The 12,618-nt window shown below is 39.8% G+C and overlaps 1 protein-coding gene across 1 annotated transcript in view; it reads left to right on the top strand.

The window, feature by feature from the left end:
- Positions 1-7,625, top strand: part of LOC141230945 (uncharacterized) — a 41,492-nt gene extending 33,867 nt beyond the window's left edge. Inside the window, exon 14 of the mRNA XM_073667638.1 lies at positions 1,149-7,625. Within this exon, the coding sequence (XP_073523739.1) occupies positions 1,149-3,094 (1,946 nt within the window). The 3' untranslated portion in view covers positions 3,095-7,625. The remainder of the gene's footprint in view (positions 1-1,148) is intronic.
- The last annotated feature ends 4,993 nt before the right edge of the window (positions 7,626-12,618 follow it).

Genomic DNA, 12,618 nt, shown 5'->3' with positions numbered 1-12,618 from the left:
AAGTGACTTCATATTGGAAATTATAACCCTCAGTGAAATAATCTATAGGAGTAGTGACTATTTTGACTCCACAGGCACTTTCCGGAAATTAGCACGCAGTGGATGTTGGAGAGTGAAAATTACAAATATATAATTTCATTACCCAACACATAGTGTCCAGATTGTGCTCCAGGAGACACACACCGTAAATTAAGTGGGTTCTTCTCACTATAGTAATGTCAAATACATGGTTGCTGAGTGTGTTTTGAGCACACTGCAAGGCTCAGAAGCGAGGGGGAGATCTGACTTTGGGAGAGTGGATATTGCTGGATTGGTTTATGGAAGCCATGTTGCTTTTCAAAAGCCTTTGAACCACTAATGATGTGGAAACTTCTGTTTTTCCACTGACAGATGATGGACCTGAGTGGGGACTTGGTTTTTGTGAGATAAGTAGAAGTTTTTATTGGTATTATTTTTGCCTACATAACATTGTTTGGTGGCTTTTTATTGCATATTAGGGAGGCAGAATTAACAAACAGTTGAACACCACGCTCTACTGGTTCATCCTATGAGGTTTTCTATTAGACTGTGAACTGTTATTGTCTTGGTGAATAATGATGGCTAACATAGGGCAAAATAAAAAAAATCACAGAAAAAGATACAGCCTTACCAACACCAATCATATAAGAAATGCACTAGCAGGATGCCGCAGACCCCCATGATAAAGGTGGGGGCAGCGCAGGTGCAAAATACTGATGCAGCAACCACTCACAATCGTACCAATTCATGGAGGGTGTGGTTGCCTAGTATTAAAGATGCACACAGATGAAGCTTGCATAGGACGCCAGTCACACAGGTAGGTGTGATGCACAGTGTCTGGCTTAGCCTAATGATGCCCATACTATTACATCAGGAAGGTTGCCCAGCACTATATAAGTGCACCCCACAAGGACAGCCACCCCAGTACACCCAACCAACACTAAAATGCTAATGCATTTGTTATCTGATTTGGAGTTGGTAAGGCTGATTTTTTCTGTGATGTTTTCTTGGTAAATAATGATACTTTTACATAAAGTGCATTTTTACAGAGAGTTTAAGTAGAAATATTCAACAATATAAATTTTAAGGATATGTTATTCATAAATAATAATTGGTTTTATTCTTGGCAGATGACTGTACCAGGAGATCAGGGGGACAGCTGACATCTTCAATTTTTAAATCAGATGATCTTGAGATCCCACAGGATACAATTGAATTGAATGCCATTACTCCAGATATACCATCATCCCTTCACAGCAAAGATCAATCATCTGATCATTTGAAACAGGTCCTGTCTTCTGATTCATTACCGAATACTAAGGAAAATCAAAGTCACAAAATAAGCATTAAAAAACAAATTGCACCGAAAGCAAAGAAGCCATTTTCATGTTCAGAATATGGAAATAGTTTTTCCCTCGAAAAGTCTTTTCTTAAACATCAAAGCATTCACACAGCAGAGAATAGATTTTTTTGTTTCAAGTGTGGGAAATTTTTTAACCAGAAATCAGATCTTGTTAATCACCAGAGAAGTCACATAGAGGAGAAGCCATTTTCTTTTTCAGAAAGTGGAAAATGTTTTACAGAGAAATCAGGTTTAATCAAATATCAGAGAACTCACACAGGGGAGAAGCCTTATTCATGTTCAGAATGTGGGAAGTGTTTTAGCCGGAAATCAGATTTGGTTGAGCATAAGAGAACTCACACAGGGGAGAAGCCTTTTTCCTGTTCAGAATGTGGAAAATGTTTTAGATTGATATCAAGTTTTATCAGACATCAGAGAACTCACACAAGGGAGAAGCCTTTTTCATGTTCAGAATGTGGGAAATGTTTTAGCCGGAAATCATATTTGGTTGAGCATAAAAGAACTCACACAGGGGAGAAGCCTTTTTCCTGTTCAGAATGTGGAAAATGTTTTAGATTGAAATCAAGTTTTATCAGACATCAGAGAACTCACACAGGGGAGAAGCCTTTTTCATGTTCCATATGTGGGAAATGTTTTACAGTGAAATCAAATTTTATCAGCCATCAGAGAATTCACACAGGGGAGAAGCCTTTTTCCTGTTCAGAATGTGGAAAATGTTTCAGATTGAAATCAAGTTTTAGCAGACATCAGAGAACTCACACAGGGGAGAAGCCTTTTTCCTGTTCAGAATGTGGAAAATGTTTTAGATTGAAATCAAGTTTTATCAGCCATCAGAGAATTCACACAGGGGAGAAACCTTTTTCCTGTTCAGAATGTGGAAAATGTTTTAGATTGAAATCAAGTTTTATCAGCCATCAGAGAATTCACACAGGGGAGAAGCCTTTTTCCTGTTCAGAATGTGGAAAATGTTTTAGATTGAAATCAAGTTTTATCAGCCATCAGAGAATTCACACAGGGGAGAAGCTTTTTTCCTGTTCAGAATGTGGAAAATGTTTCAGATTGAAATCAAGTTTTAGCAGACATCAGAGAACTCACACAGGGGAGAAGCCTTTTTCCTGTTCAGAATGTGGAAAATGTTTTAGATTGAAATCAAGTTTTATCAGCCATCAGAGAATTCACACAGGGGAGAAGCCTTTTTCCTGTTCAGAATGTGGAAAATGTTTTAGCCGGAAATCAGATTTGGTTAAGCATAAGGGAACTCACACAGGGGAGAAGCCTTTTTCCTGTTCAGATTGTGGAAAATGTTTTAGCCGGAAATCAAATTTGGTTAAGCACCAGAGAATTCACACAGGGGAGAAGCCTTTTTCCTGTTCAGAATGTGGGAAATGTTTTAGCTGGAAATCAGTTTTGGTTACGCACAAGAGAAAGCACACAGGGGAGAAGCTTTTTTCCTGTTCAGAATGTGGGAAATGTTTTAGCTGGAAATCAGTTTTGGTTACGCACAAGAAAAATCACACAAGGGAGAAGCCTTTGTCCTGTTCAGAATGTGGGAAATGTTTTAGCTGGAAATCAGATTTGGTTAAGCACCAGAGAACTCACACAGGGGAGAAACCTTTTTCCTGTTCAGAATGTGGGAAATGTTTTGTGAAGAAATCATCACTTCTTAGTCACCAGAGAACTCACACAGACGAGAAGCCATTTTCATGTTCTTAATGCGGGAAATGTTTTACACGGAGATCAACTCTTAACAAACTTCAGAGACGTCACATAGGGGAGAAGCCTTTTTCACTTTTAACCGAAAATTATATCTTCATAAAGGGGTTGTCCACTACTAGACCAACTCCTTCTCATTCCTCATGTTTAGCCTTTTTAAAATAAAAACTCATACGCACTTCCTGTTCTGGCGCAGTTCCATTGGTGTCACAACTCGTGTTTCCGTAAGGATGTTACATCACACAAGATTGTTACATCACACAATCCTGCTGCCAATCAACGCCGCCTTCAGACGTATTGTACATCAATAGGAAGGACATGGCCTGGACATAGCACCAAGAGAAGGCACACACTGAGAGCACTCTCTTCAGACCATGTTCCTGGGGCAATTATAAGCAATTTACAGCCTCAAACATGACGTTCGATATGGGAAAGAAAGAAGAGATCGGAGGTTAATCTGAGGTCCTCCACCTCTGTCAGCATGTCTGGTATGCAGCGTTTCTTATGGAAGGTCTTATCTTCCTGCTCCGGAGCCATTACTGCCTCACCTCAGCGTGGAAAAAGAAGCAGTCTTAACCCTCATGATGCCAGACAGCTCCAGACTGTCAGTCCTGCACCAACTTCTCTCTTAATGTCGGCCTCACGAGAAAACAGCTCCACAAATCTCCCTGTACTCTCACCAAAGCCCCCATACTGAGCAGTGCTTGCTTCACAGGGACATTTACCCACCAGCCACAGGTTATTCTGATATGGGGAACAACATAACTTATTTGTATATCAGATTGCGTCTAGCCCTACTAAAGAAGATATGGAGTAATATAGTCAGAGGCTGGAGACCACATACAATACTGAAATACGTCCCCTCACTTCTATCCTGTCACAGCTTACTGACAAGTTACAGAGATTAGAGGATAATGTCCAAGTTAGAGGCCATCATAATGCTCAGAAACTAACACTAGATCTTCACAGGCAGTAAATAAACCATCTGTTTAATATGGTTGATGATCAAGAAAATCACAATAATATCTGGATAAGGGGTATACCTGAAAGCATCAATGCACAAGTGATTATGCCAACACTGCGATCATTATTCACTAATATTCTTGGTGATCCTATTGATAAGGAGGTGGAGATTTATAAGGCGCACCGTACAATAGGCAATCATGGCCCAGATCCTGAGCGTCCAAGGAGCACTATCTCTCGCATACATTTTTTCAATGTAAAAGAGGCCATTGTGAGGAAAGCAGAGGAGTTGGATCCTGGTGATTTCAATGGAAAACGCATATAATTGCTCACACATCTATCCTGAATGACACTTGCTAAAAGAAGGGTATTGAAACCACTACTTGATGCCATCCGGGAAAATGGCCTGATGTACTCCTGGGGGTACCCATTCCAGCTGTATATTTTCAAAGATCCAAGCAACATGAGACCTATTTGTGATGCCCTGGACATTCCATATATCTGACTGGCCACCTGCTCCACCATTGCCACAGAGAGTTCCAGCATGTCACAGAAGGTGTTCAATGGATCAGGAACTTGATGGTGATGCAGCCAGATGGGAAAGGAACCTGGCAATCATATGAGCTCCTGAAATTAATCTTGTCTTCCCTGATGAGAGACAGTTTGCCAATGCTTACTTATTTCTTTAAGCATATAATTAGATATATCTAAATAGAGCATTAGGTGCCACTCTTCCACTATATAGAATGTCTAAGTTCATATAAGATCTTAGACCGGCATATAAGTTGAGTTCACATGATACTACTATAATATCAGGCTATATTACATTACTTGCTTTATATTCCATGGTTCCCCCTAATAGGAACCCTAGAACTGAAAGTTTGACTTGCGCCTGTAAAGACAACCCCCAGTTAGGGACTTGCATTGGGATCTGCTTGTTTCGCAATTTCCTACTGTTTTGATATATTCATAATCTATACTTCTTAGACACTGAGAGGTAGACGTTACTATCTACCGTCTATACTTCCTCTTTTCTCTTAATCTTTCTCTCTTCCATTCCTCCTTTTTTTCATATAATATGGCACAACTCAAAACTTGTTCATTGAATGTCAGAGGACTTAATGTTCCAGAGAAAGGAGCTCAAGTGTTTTATCATAGGCATAAACAGCACGTACATTTTCTCTTTCTTCAGGAGTCGCACTTTAGAGGCAATCATATACTGTACCTCAGTTTACTAATAGATAGCATTTTTCTGGGATGCCAAGATGATTAATGTTTTGAAGTCTAGGGTGCTGAGTATAGGCCGCCACAGATCACTGCCGCATACTATTGTAGAAACACTGTCTGACACGGAGAGGAGGTATGTGTTTGATCTCCGTCTACTCCAAAATTTTGACTTTGGAAAACTTCTATCTCCCTAATTGTTACCAAATTAAGACATGCCGTCATTACTTAAACAAACTAAAATATTTTGCGGAGGACCTTATCATCATTGGAGGTGACTTTAATTTTGTCTTGGATCCGTCTTTAGAGGCGTCCCTGGGCTGGTGTCACCAATCTAAAACACAAACAAAAGCTTTGCTAAACGTGCTCCGGTCTCAACCGGGCGATGTATGGAGGATACTACATCCAGACGTAAAGGATACCTATTATTCTCCTTTACACAATATGCATAGCCATATAGTCCTTTTCTTAATTAGCCGTCACTTGCCTACATGGCAACCTACATCTCAGGTAGGAACTGCTGTATGGTCAGATCATGCTCCTGTATATTGTAATCTGACTATACCAGACTCCACCAAGGCTTCAGATGTTGGAACCTAAATGATAATCTGCTGAAAGACTCACTCTGTGTCTCAGACCTTCTTGAGACTATAGACTCCTTCAAATATATGAGCATGATGAAACTGCCTTACCATTTAAATGGGAAGCACTCACATGCGTCCTCAGAGGGATAATAATAAAACTTAGATAAAGGCTAAAAAAAGGAGAGAACAGCTAAAGTCTCCCATTTGCTTGAGCGGATTGATCTACTTGACAAACAACATAAATGATCTGCTTCCCTCCAGGTATATATAGACCTGCTTAACGCTAGAAGGGAGCTAAGTAGTTTCATGGATGGGGTACTTGCAAATATTGTGTAATTTCAGGGCACCTACTTATGGAAGGAACCAAGTGGAAGCTTCCATTCTCGGTACTAGATATGGGGCTTCCTCGAGAAAATGACTTAAAATGTCATACACTAAAGTTAATATATAAGGTGTGGGATAGGGGTAAAAATATTCTGGGAATTGGAAAGTGCACAAATTATACTCCTTTATGGCACAACTATAACTTACCAGAGCTACATAAACTAAAAAATGTTAGTGAGTGGGAGGATATGGGTATATGTTTGGTGTCACAACTCTTGAGGGATGGATTATTCAAGAACTTTGAACAAATAAAGGCAGATTTTAACCTTCCGCATAGGGTGTTTTATCAATATCTGCAAATACATATTGCATATAATACACAACTAAAATAAACGCCATACTGATAGACCTCACCCAATAGATACCATTACTACATCGTTGGATACAAAAGGTCTAATATCCCTTATTTATAGGCAGTTACTGGCCCTACATTTGGATAAATATTGATTTGATAGTTAAGACAAAATGGGAGGGGGATGAGGGTCCCTTATCTGAGGAGCAATGGGGGAGATACTGGATTTGACACCGAAACTTTCATTGTCAGAGTCACAAACATTGTCCCGAATTCTTCTCATTCATAGAGTATATAGATCCCCAAGTATTTTATTTAAAATTGAAATACAAATGGATGACACATGTCCTAGATGTGGTCAAAAGGACGCCCACCTGATGCATATGACGTGGGAATGTGTAAATATTGGCGACTAATGGAACGTAGCGATCGCTCTTGTACTATCTGTATTTGGGATACAACTTCAGTTGGAACCTAAAATCTGTATCCTAGAACTCCTGGCAGAAGACGTAGACCCAGACTCCCATATGGCAGTAGATAGCTCAGGAATATTATTCCAAGCCAGAAAGTTGTTGGCACTACATTGGATAGACAATTCTCCCCCAACGATAACAGAACTAAAACCCAGGATAAATAACACTCTATGCTTGGAAAGTGGATCTTATATTAAAGGAACGCTCTCAAGAAATCCATACACATATGGGAGCAATGGTTAATTACCCCAGGTATTGCTTCAGAAATACTATACTGGACCATGTGTACATATCCCTGCAGTAAACCAGGAATTTATATCCTGATACCTAAGGTGTCAGCAAATAATAATTGTCTCAGTCCACACAATTGCCCCTTCTTAGAGATATTATTTTTCTTTTGATGTCCCAATAGGGAAAAAAATAAGCCGTCAGGAAGTATTCAGATATTTATGTACAAATGTAAAATTACTATTCCAAAACCTTGTACTATAGAGCGATATTGGGTTTTATATCATTGTAAACCAGTTGTTGTATTCTTTACTGGTTTTTCTTTCTTTTTATTTTTGTCACAAAGTTTGTATGACAAACACAAAATGCTGGTCTTTCTTTTGTTAAATAAAAATGATCTGATTGAAAAAAAAGAAAGGAGCGAAGGTCTTTACTAGATCAAACGTATAGAAAATATCAAGATCACATGTGAAGGTAACTCGTATGAATTCACAGATAAATGTGGTCTCTCATTGACAAGGAAGTTACATCCACGGATGCAAAGGACATACGGCTCCGGCAAAAATTAAGAGACCATTGAACAGTTTTCTATTGGAAAGCATGGAAAGACTGGTGGAAAGCATGGCAAGACGAAAGAAAGCTGTGATTAAAAATCATGGTTAGTCCACCAAATATTGATTTCACATTTAAAACATGAGTAATTTGAGGTCTGAAAGCACTGTGTTTCTTTTTTAGTATTTTGACACTTTTGCTGCAAATAAATTAAAAATTTTTAGCTTTGAATTTCGGAGACATGTTGTCAGTAGTTTATAGACTAAAACAACAATGTACATTTTACTCTATAATATACCTATAAAGAGAAAAATCAGAGAAACTGAAAGTTTTGCAGTGGTCTCTTCATTTTTGACAGAGCTGTATGTATCCAAAAGGAGCCCCACTGCTATAAATTCATAACCCCACTGACATAGCTGACGCATTTCATTGCTGTTATAGCTCACTTCATAATATTCATGGAAAATATATACATTTTCTTGAAACAAAAATTGACAAATATATTATGGGCACTGACTTTCCTTCCTTACTGACCCCTGAGCAGGAGATACTAGACAAAGCTTTCACTGAACAATGGATAGGACAGGCCATTAGATCATTCCCTATCGGGAAGAGCCCTGGGCCAGATGGATTCAATAATAGATTTTATAACATGTTTGCGCCTCTGTTATTACCATTAGTGTTCAATAATATCTCAGAAGACTCCCCCTTTGCCCCCCAATCACTTGAGGCTCACATAACAGTTTTATCAAAGCCTGGAAAAGAACTAAATACCTGCCCTAATGTTCATCCAATTTCATTAACTAATATATACATCAAAATATTCTCTAATATAATTGCACCGTGGCTCTCCCACTACCTACCCTCAATTGTTAGCAACGATCAGGTTGGCTTCGTTAAGGGTAGAGAAGTGCGTGATAATACAAATAAAACATTGTTAGTTTCACGTACAAAAAACCAGGGGATCCCAATGTGCCTTGTTTCTGTGGACGCTGAAAAAGTGTTTGACACAATGCACTGGACTTTCTTGAAGAGCACCTTACGAAAAATTGGGTTAGGCTCTTTCTTGTTATCTAAAATTCTATCCTTCTACACTGACCCTAAAGCGATAGGGTAAACGGCCTTCTATATGACACATTTTCTATTAAAAATGAGACAAAGCAAGAGTGTCCCTTATCACCTCTCCTATACACATTAGTGATGGACCATTTTGCGGTAGCATTACATAAAAATCCAGATATTAGTGGAGTTACTATAGGCTCACATCACTATAAACTAGCTCTATACACAGATGCCTTGTTGCTCTGTTTCAAACCAAATTATTTCATTTCCTTCTATACTAAAGGAATTCAAAGAATTTGGCAAAGTAAGCGATTTTAAAGCCAACTACTCTAAATAAGAAGCCATGAACATAAGACAAAAGCTAATTTTTAACTTTCCCTTTAAGTGGCAGAAAGACACATCTAAGTACCTCGGTACACAAATTCCAAGCAACATGGATGATCAGTATAGTTAAAATTTAGTGTTGAGCGAGCACTAAAATGCTCGGGTGCTCGAAGCTCGGGCCGAGCTCGCCGTGATACTCGGGTGGTCGACCCGAGCAACGAGCCCAATGTTAGTCTATGGGAGACTCGAGCATTTTTGCAGTGGCACCCCCGGCTGTCTGTAGAAAGCCTAAAAAGTGCCCAAAACGATAGTGACAGTGCTCAAAAGACATGGGGACAGCATGGGGATCGCCCCAGGAAGCATTTCTGACCCCCAGGTCACTGCTGTCAACAACGTGGTCAGAGGTATTAAGCCACTTTTACAGACTCACCATAAAACGTTCAAAAACTAAAGTGAAACTTTTTTCCTGTGAAATATGTTAAGGATAGTGTTGAGCGATACCTTCCGATATCAGGAAATATCGTATCGGATTGGATCGGACCGATACCCAAAAAGTATCGGATATCGCTGATTCCGATACCGGAAACCAATGCAAGTCAATGGGACACAAATATCCGCAAATCTGACCGCTTTATGGATACAACATGCTCCATATTACGACCACAAGAAAAAAGCCAAATAAAGAAGTGTGAGAACAGGACGGCGATGGGTGTACGGAGGATGGCAGAGAGATGACTGCAGAACGCAGCATAAAGCACTCAGACATTAATCATCCCTGACAAAACATAATACAAGTCCTGCTTCATGCTGGGTACGCTTCTCAGGTAACCCTATACTGAAGGACTTGTACTGTTCATAGACCTAACATACAACACATTACATACAAGTTATCCCGCAGCAAGAGACACATGACATAAAATAATAACCATCCTAGACATCAAGTTCCCCTTTGAGAGGTCACAAGGTAATATCCGATGGCTCTAAAATGGAATCTGCCACCAGGTTTTGCTATCCCATCTGCATGATGTAAGGGCAGAAACCTGATTCCAGAAATGTGTCCCTTATTTCGCTGCAGTTTTGATAAATTTTAGTTTTATCTACTGCAGATCTAGCAGTGCTCTGAATGCTGAGCTCCGTATAACCGGCTGCACCACTGATTGGCAGCTTTCTGTGTACACTGTGCATAGGCAGAAGGCTGCTATACAGACCTTGTGAAAAATGAGAAAAGAGAAAGGGAGAAAAAGCGCGCCATGTACCACCTGAGGAAGATAGTTCACTATCGAAACGCTTTGTGGAAAGGGCTCATTAAATTTATTTTTTAGTCCTAAAATTTTTTTCACTTCTAGTGTTCATTCTTTTAGCGCCCTATAGACCGCTTTTTTATTTAATTTGGACCACTCCTGAAAAATGAGGGATACCTGGTTGCAGGTTTACTAGTCTTCTAGTCACAACCTCCTACTGATAAAACAAAGATTTTATCAAAACACCAGCAAGCAGACCAGAAAGTGACACATCGCTGGAATCAGGGTCTCTGTCTCTACATCATGCTGCTCTCGGAATATATGGCAAAAACCTAGTGACAGATTCCCTTTAAGCTCTCATCTCTAGTGATCAGGACCCTAGAATTTTCTTCTGAGGTGGGTTTCCCTTTAGCTCTGCACCTACCTAGCGTCACTGCATGGCTGCGGAAATAAAAAAATAAATAAATAAAAAAAAAATCTTTCTGAATTCTGAAGAGAAGGAGCAGTTGTGGAGTGTCTATATAATAGATGTAGAGAAGTGGGATGACGGCGGCCTGTGCTGAGCATTGCCCGGCTGATCGGGTGATGACTGATGGGTCACATGAATGAGTTATTACAGCAGAAACCGCACCCGTCCTGATAACTATTCCTGCAAGGAACCGGCCGTCCCTAACCCTGCAGCTACATAATAGAGATGCAAAGAAACAAGGAGAAAGAAAGGATGCAATGACCGGGATCACCAAGGAATAGCAAAAATATAGGATTTTATTAAAGACTAAACATACAAGACATGTTAAAAAAAACAACTAAAAAGCAACAATTGCGCCAATGAATAACAAAACCATTGCAAGGTACTGATATGGTTAATCCTCACATATATATGCCCAACTAGTCACAGAAAATCTCAATATATGACTACAGACTGCCCACCACAAGATAATAAAGAGCAAGGTAGCAGCAAAGTATCTATTCACAAAGGCATTAATATCCAAATAAGCCTATAAAAATAGTGCCCATTATATAAAGCCACAATGAAACCTGCTGCTGACACAATCGCCCCAAATGTGAAACAATACAATTGGATTGCTAAAAGAGCAAGCTAACGCTGTTAGGTCGGGCAGTAGAAAAAAATGATGTAAATACACCTGAACCATCAGGCAACCTGCAGAAATGTGCATGGAGGATGTTGTTTTTACATAAGAGTTATGTATACAGAAAAGCTATATGTCCTATACAGGAAAAGTGTGGGATGAGGGGCTTACAAGACCACTAAAGTAAGACATTCACAAGCTCCTTCTGTATACTCCCTGGTGCCGGGGGTCCGACCCCACTGATCTTACACTGAGAATGTATGGAACTCCTGTAATGTCACCCTTCTTTTCTACAATGTAATCAAGGCAGATTTATATGTCTGAACAAGACTTGTATCGACCCATAAAAGAAAAGAGCCCCAGCTCCACCATACTGAATCCCTGCACAGCGACTCTATCAGCCGTGCAGGGACACAACGCAGCTGCCGCCACTTATATAATGGCCGAATGTGCAGGGAAAAGCCACAACGGACCTCATTGTTCTGAAGGCTGCAGCGTATCCGAGCTATATGTGACACTACTCTGACATAGGGAAAGGGACAAAAACCCCCCAAATAGCAGGGAGTGACGTCTGATTAATATTTAGATTTGTATTGAACATAAAAGCACAATCTTAGGACCATTACATACATTACCAGACTACTTTATAGATGATCAATTGCCAGCACAAGTTATATTACGCCCAAAATATCTCTGCAGCACCACCAAATTGCTGTATGAAAAATATGAGGAGTTATAGAAGTGTGCGCCCACATATTATCTGTACAGGTCCATATATCAGCCACTATTATGGGAAATATGTCATAAAATACACTATTATACATTATTAATGTTCTGTCCCTTTAAGATTCTGTCACCATGGTAACGACAGTCATACTCAGCCAATAGGATTGCTCGGTTTGAATTTGAAAAAAAACAAACAACCTCCTATGTGGTGAGTTTGTTCCATCTGATCTGAGTGTGAAGACAGACACCTGCGATCAGCGAGAGATTATAGGTATAAGACGTGATATAATATAATGGACGGAGCCACATCCCATCACACGCACTCAGCGACCACAACTGACAGCAATCAGCCCATTTACCAGAGGAGAAGTCATTATTCC

Source organism: Phyllobates terribilis, unplaced genomic scaffold (genome assembly GCF_046119375.1).
Source record: "Phyllobates terribilis strain yellow unplaced genomic scaffold, ASM4611937v1 Scaffold_500__1_contigs__length_1315687, whole genome shotgun sequence".
Lineage (NCBI taxonomy): Eukaryota > Metazoa > Chordata > Amphibia > Anura > Dendrobatidae > Phyllobates > Phyllobates terribilis.
This window is presented reverse-complemented; position numbering and strand designations above follow the sequence as displayed.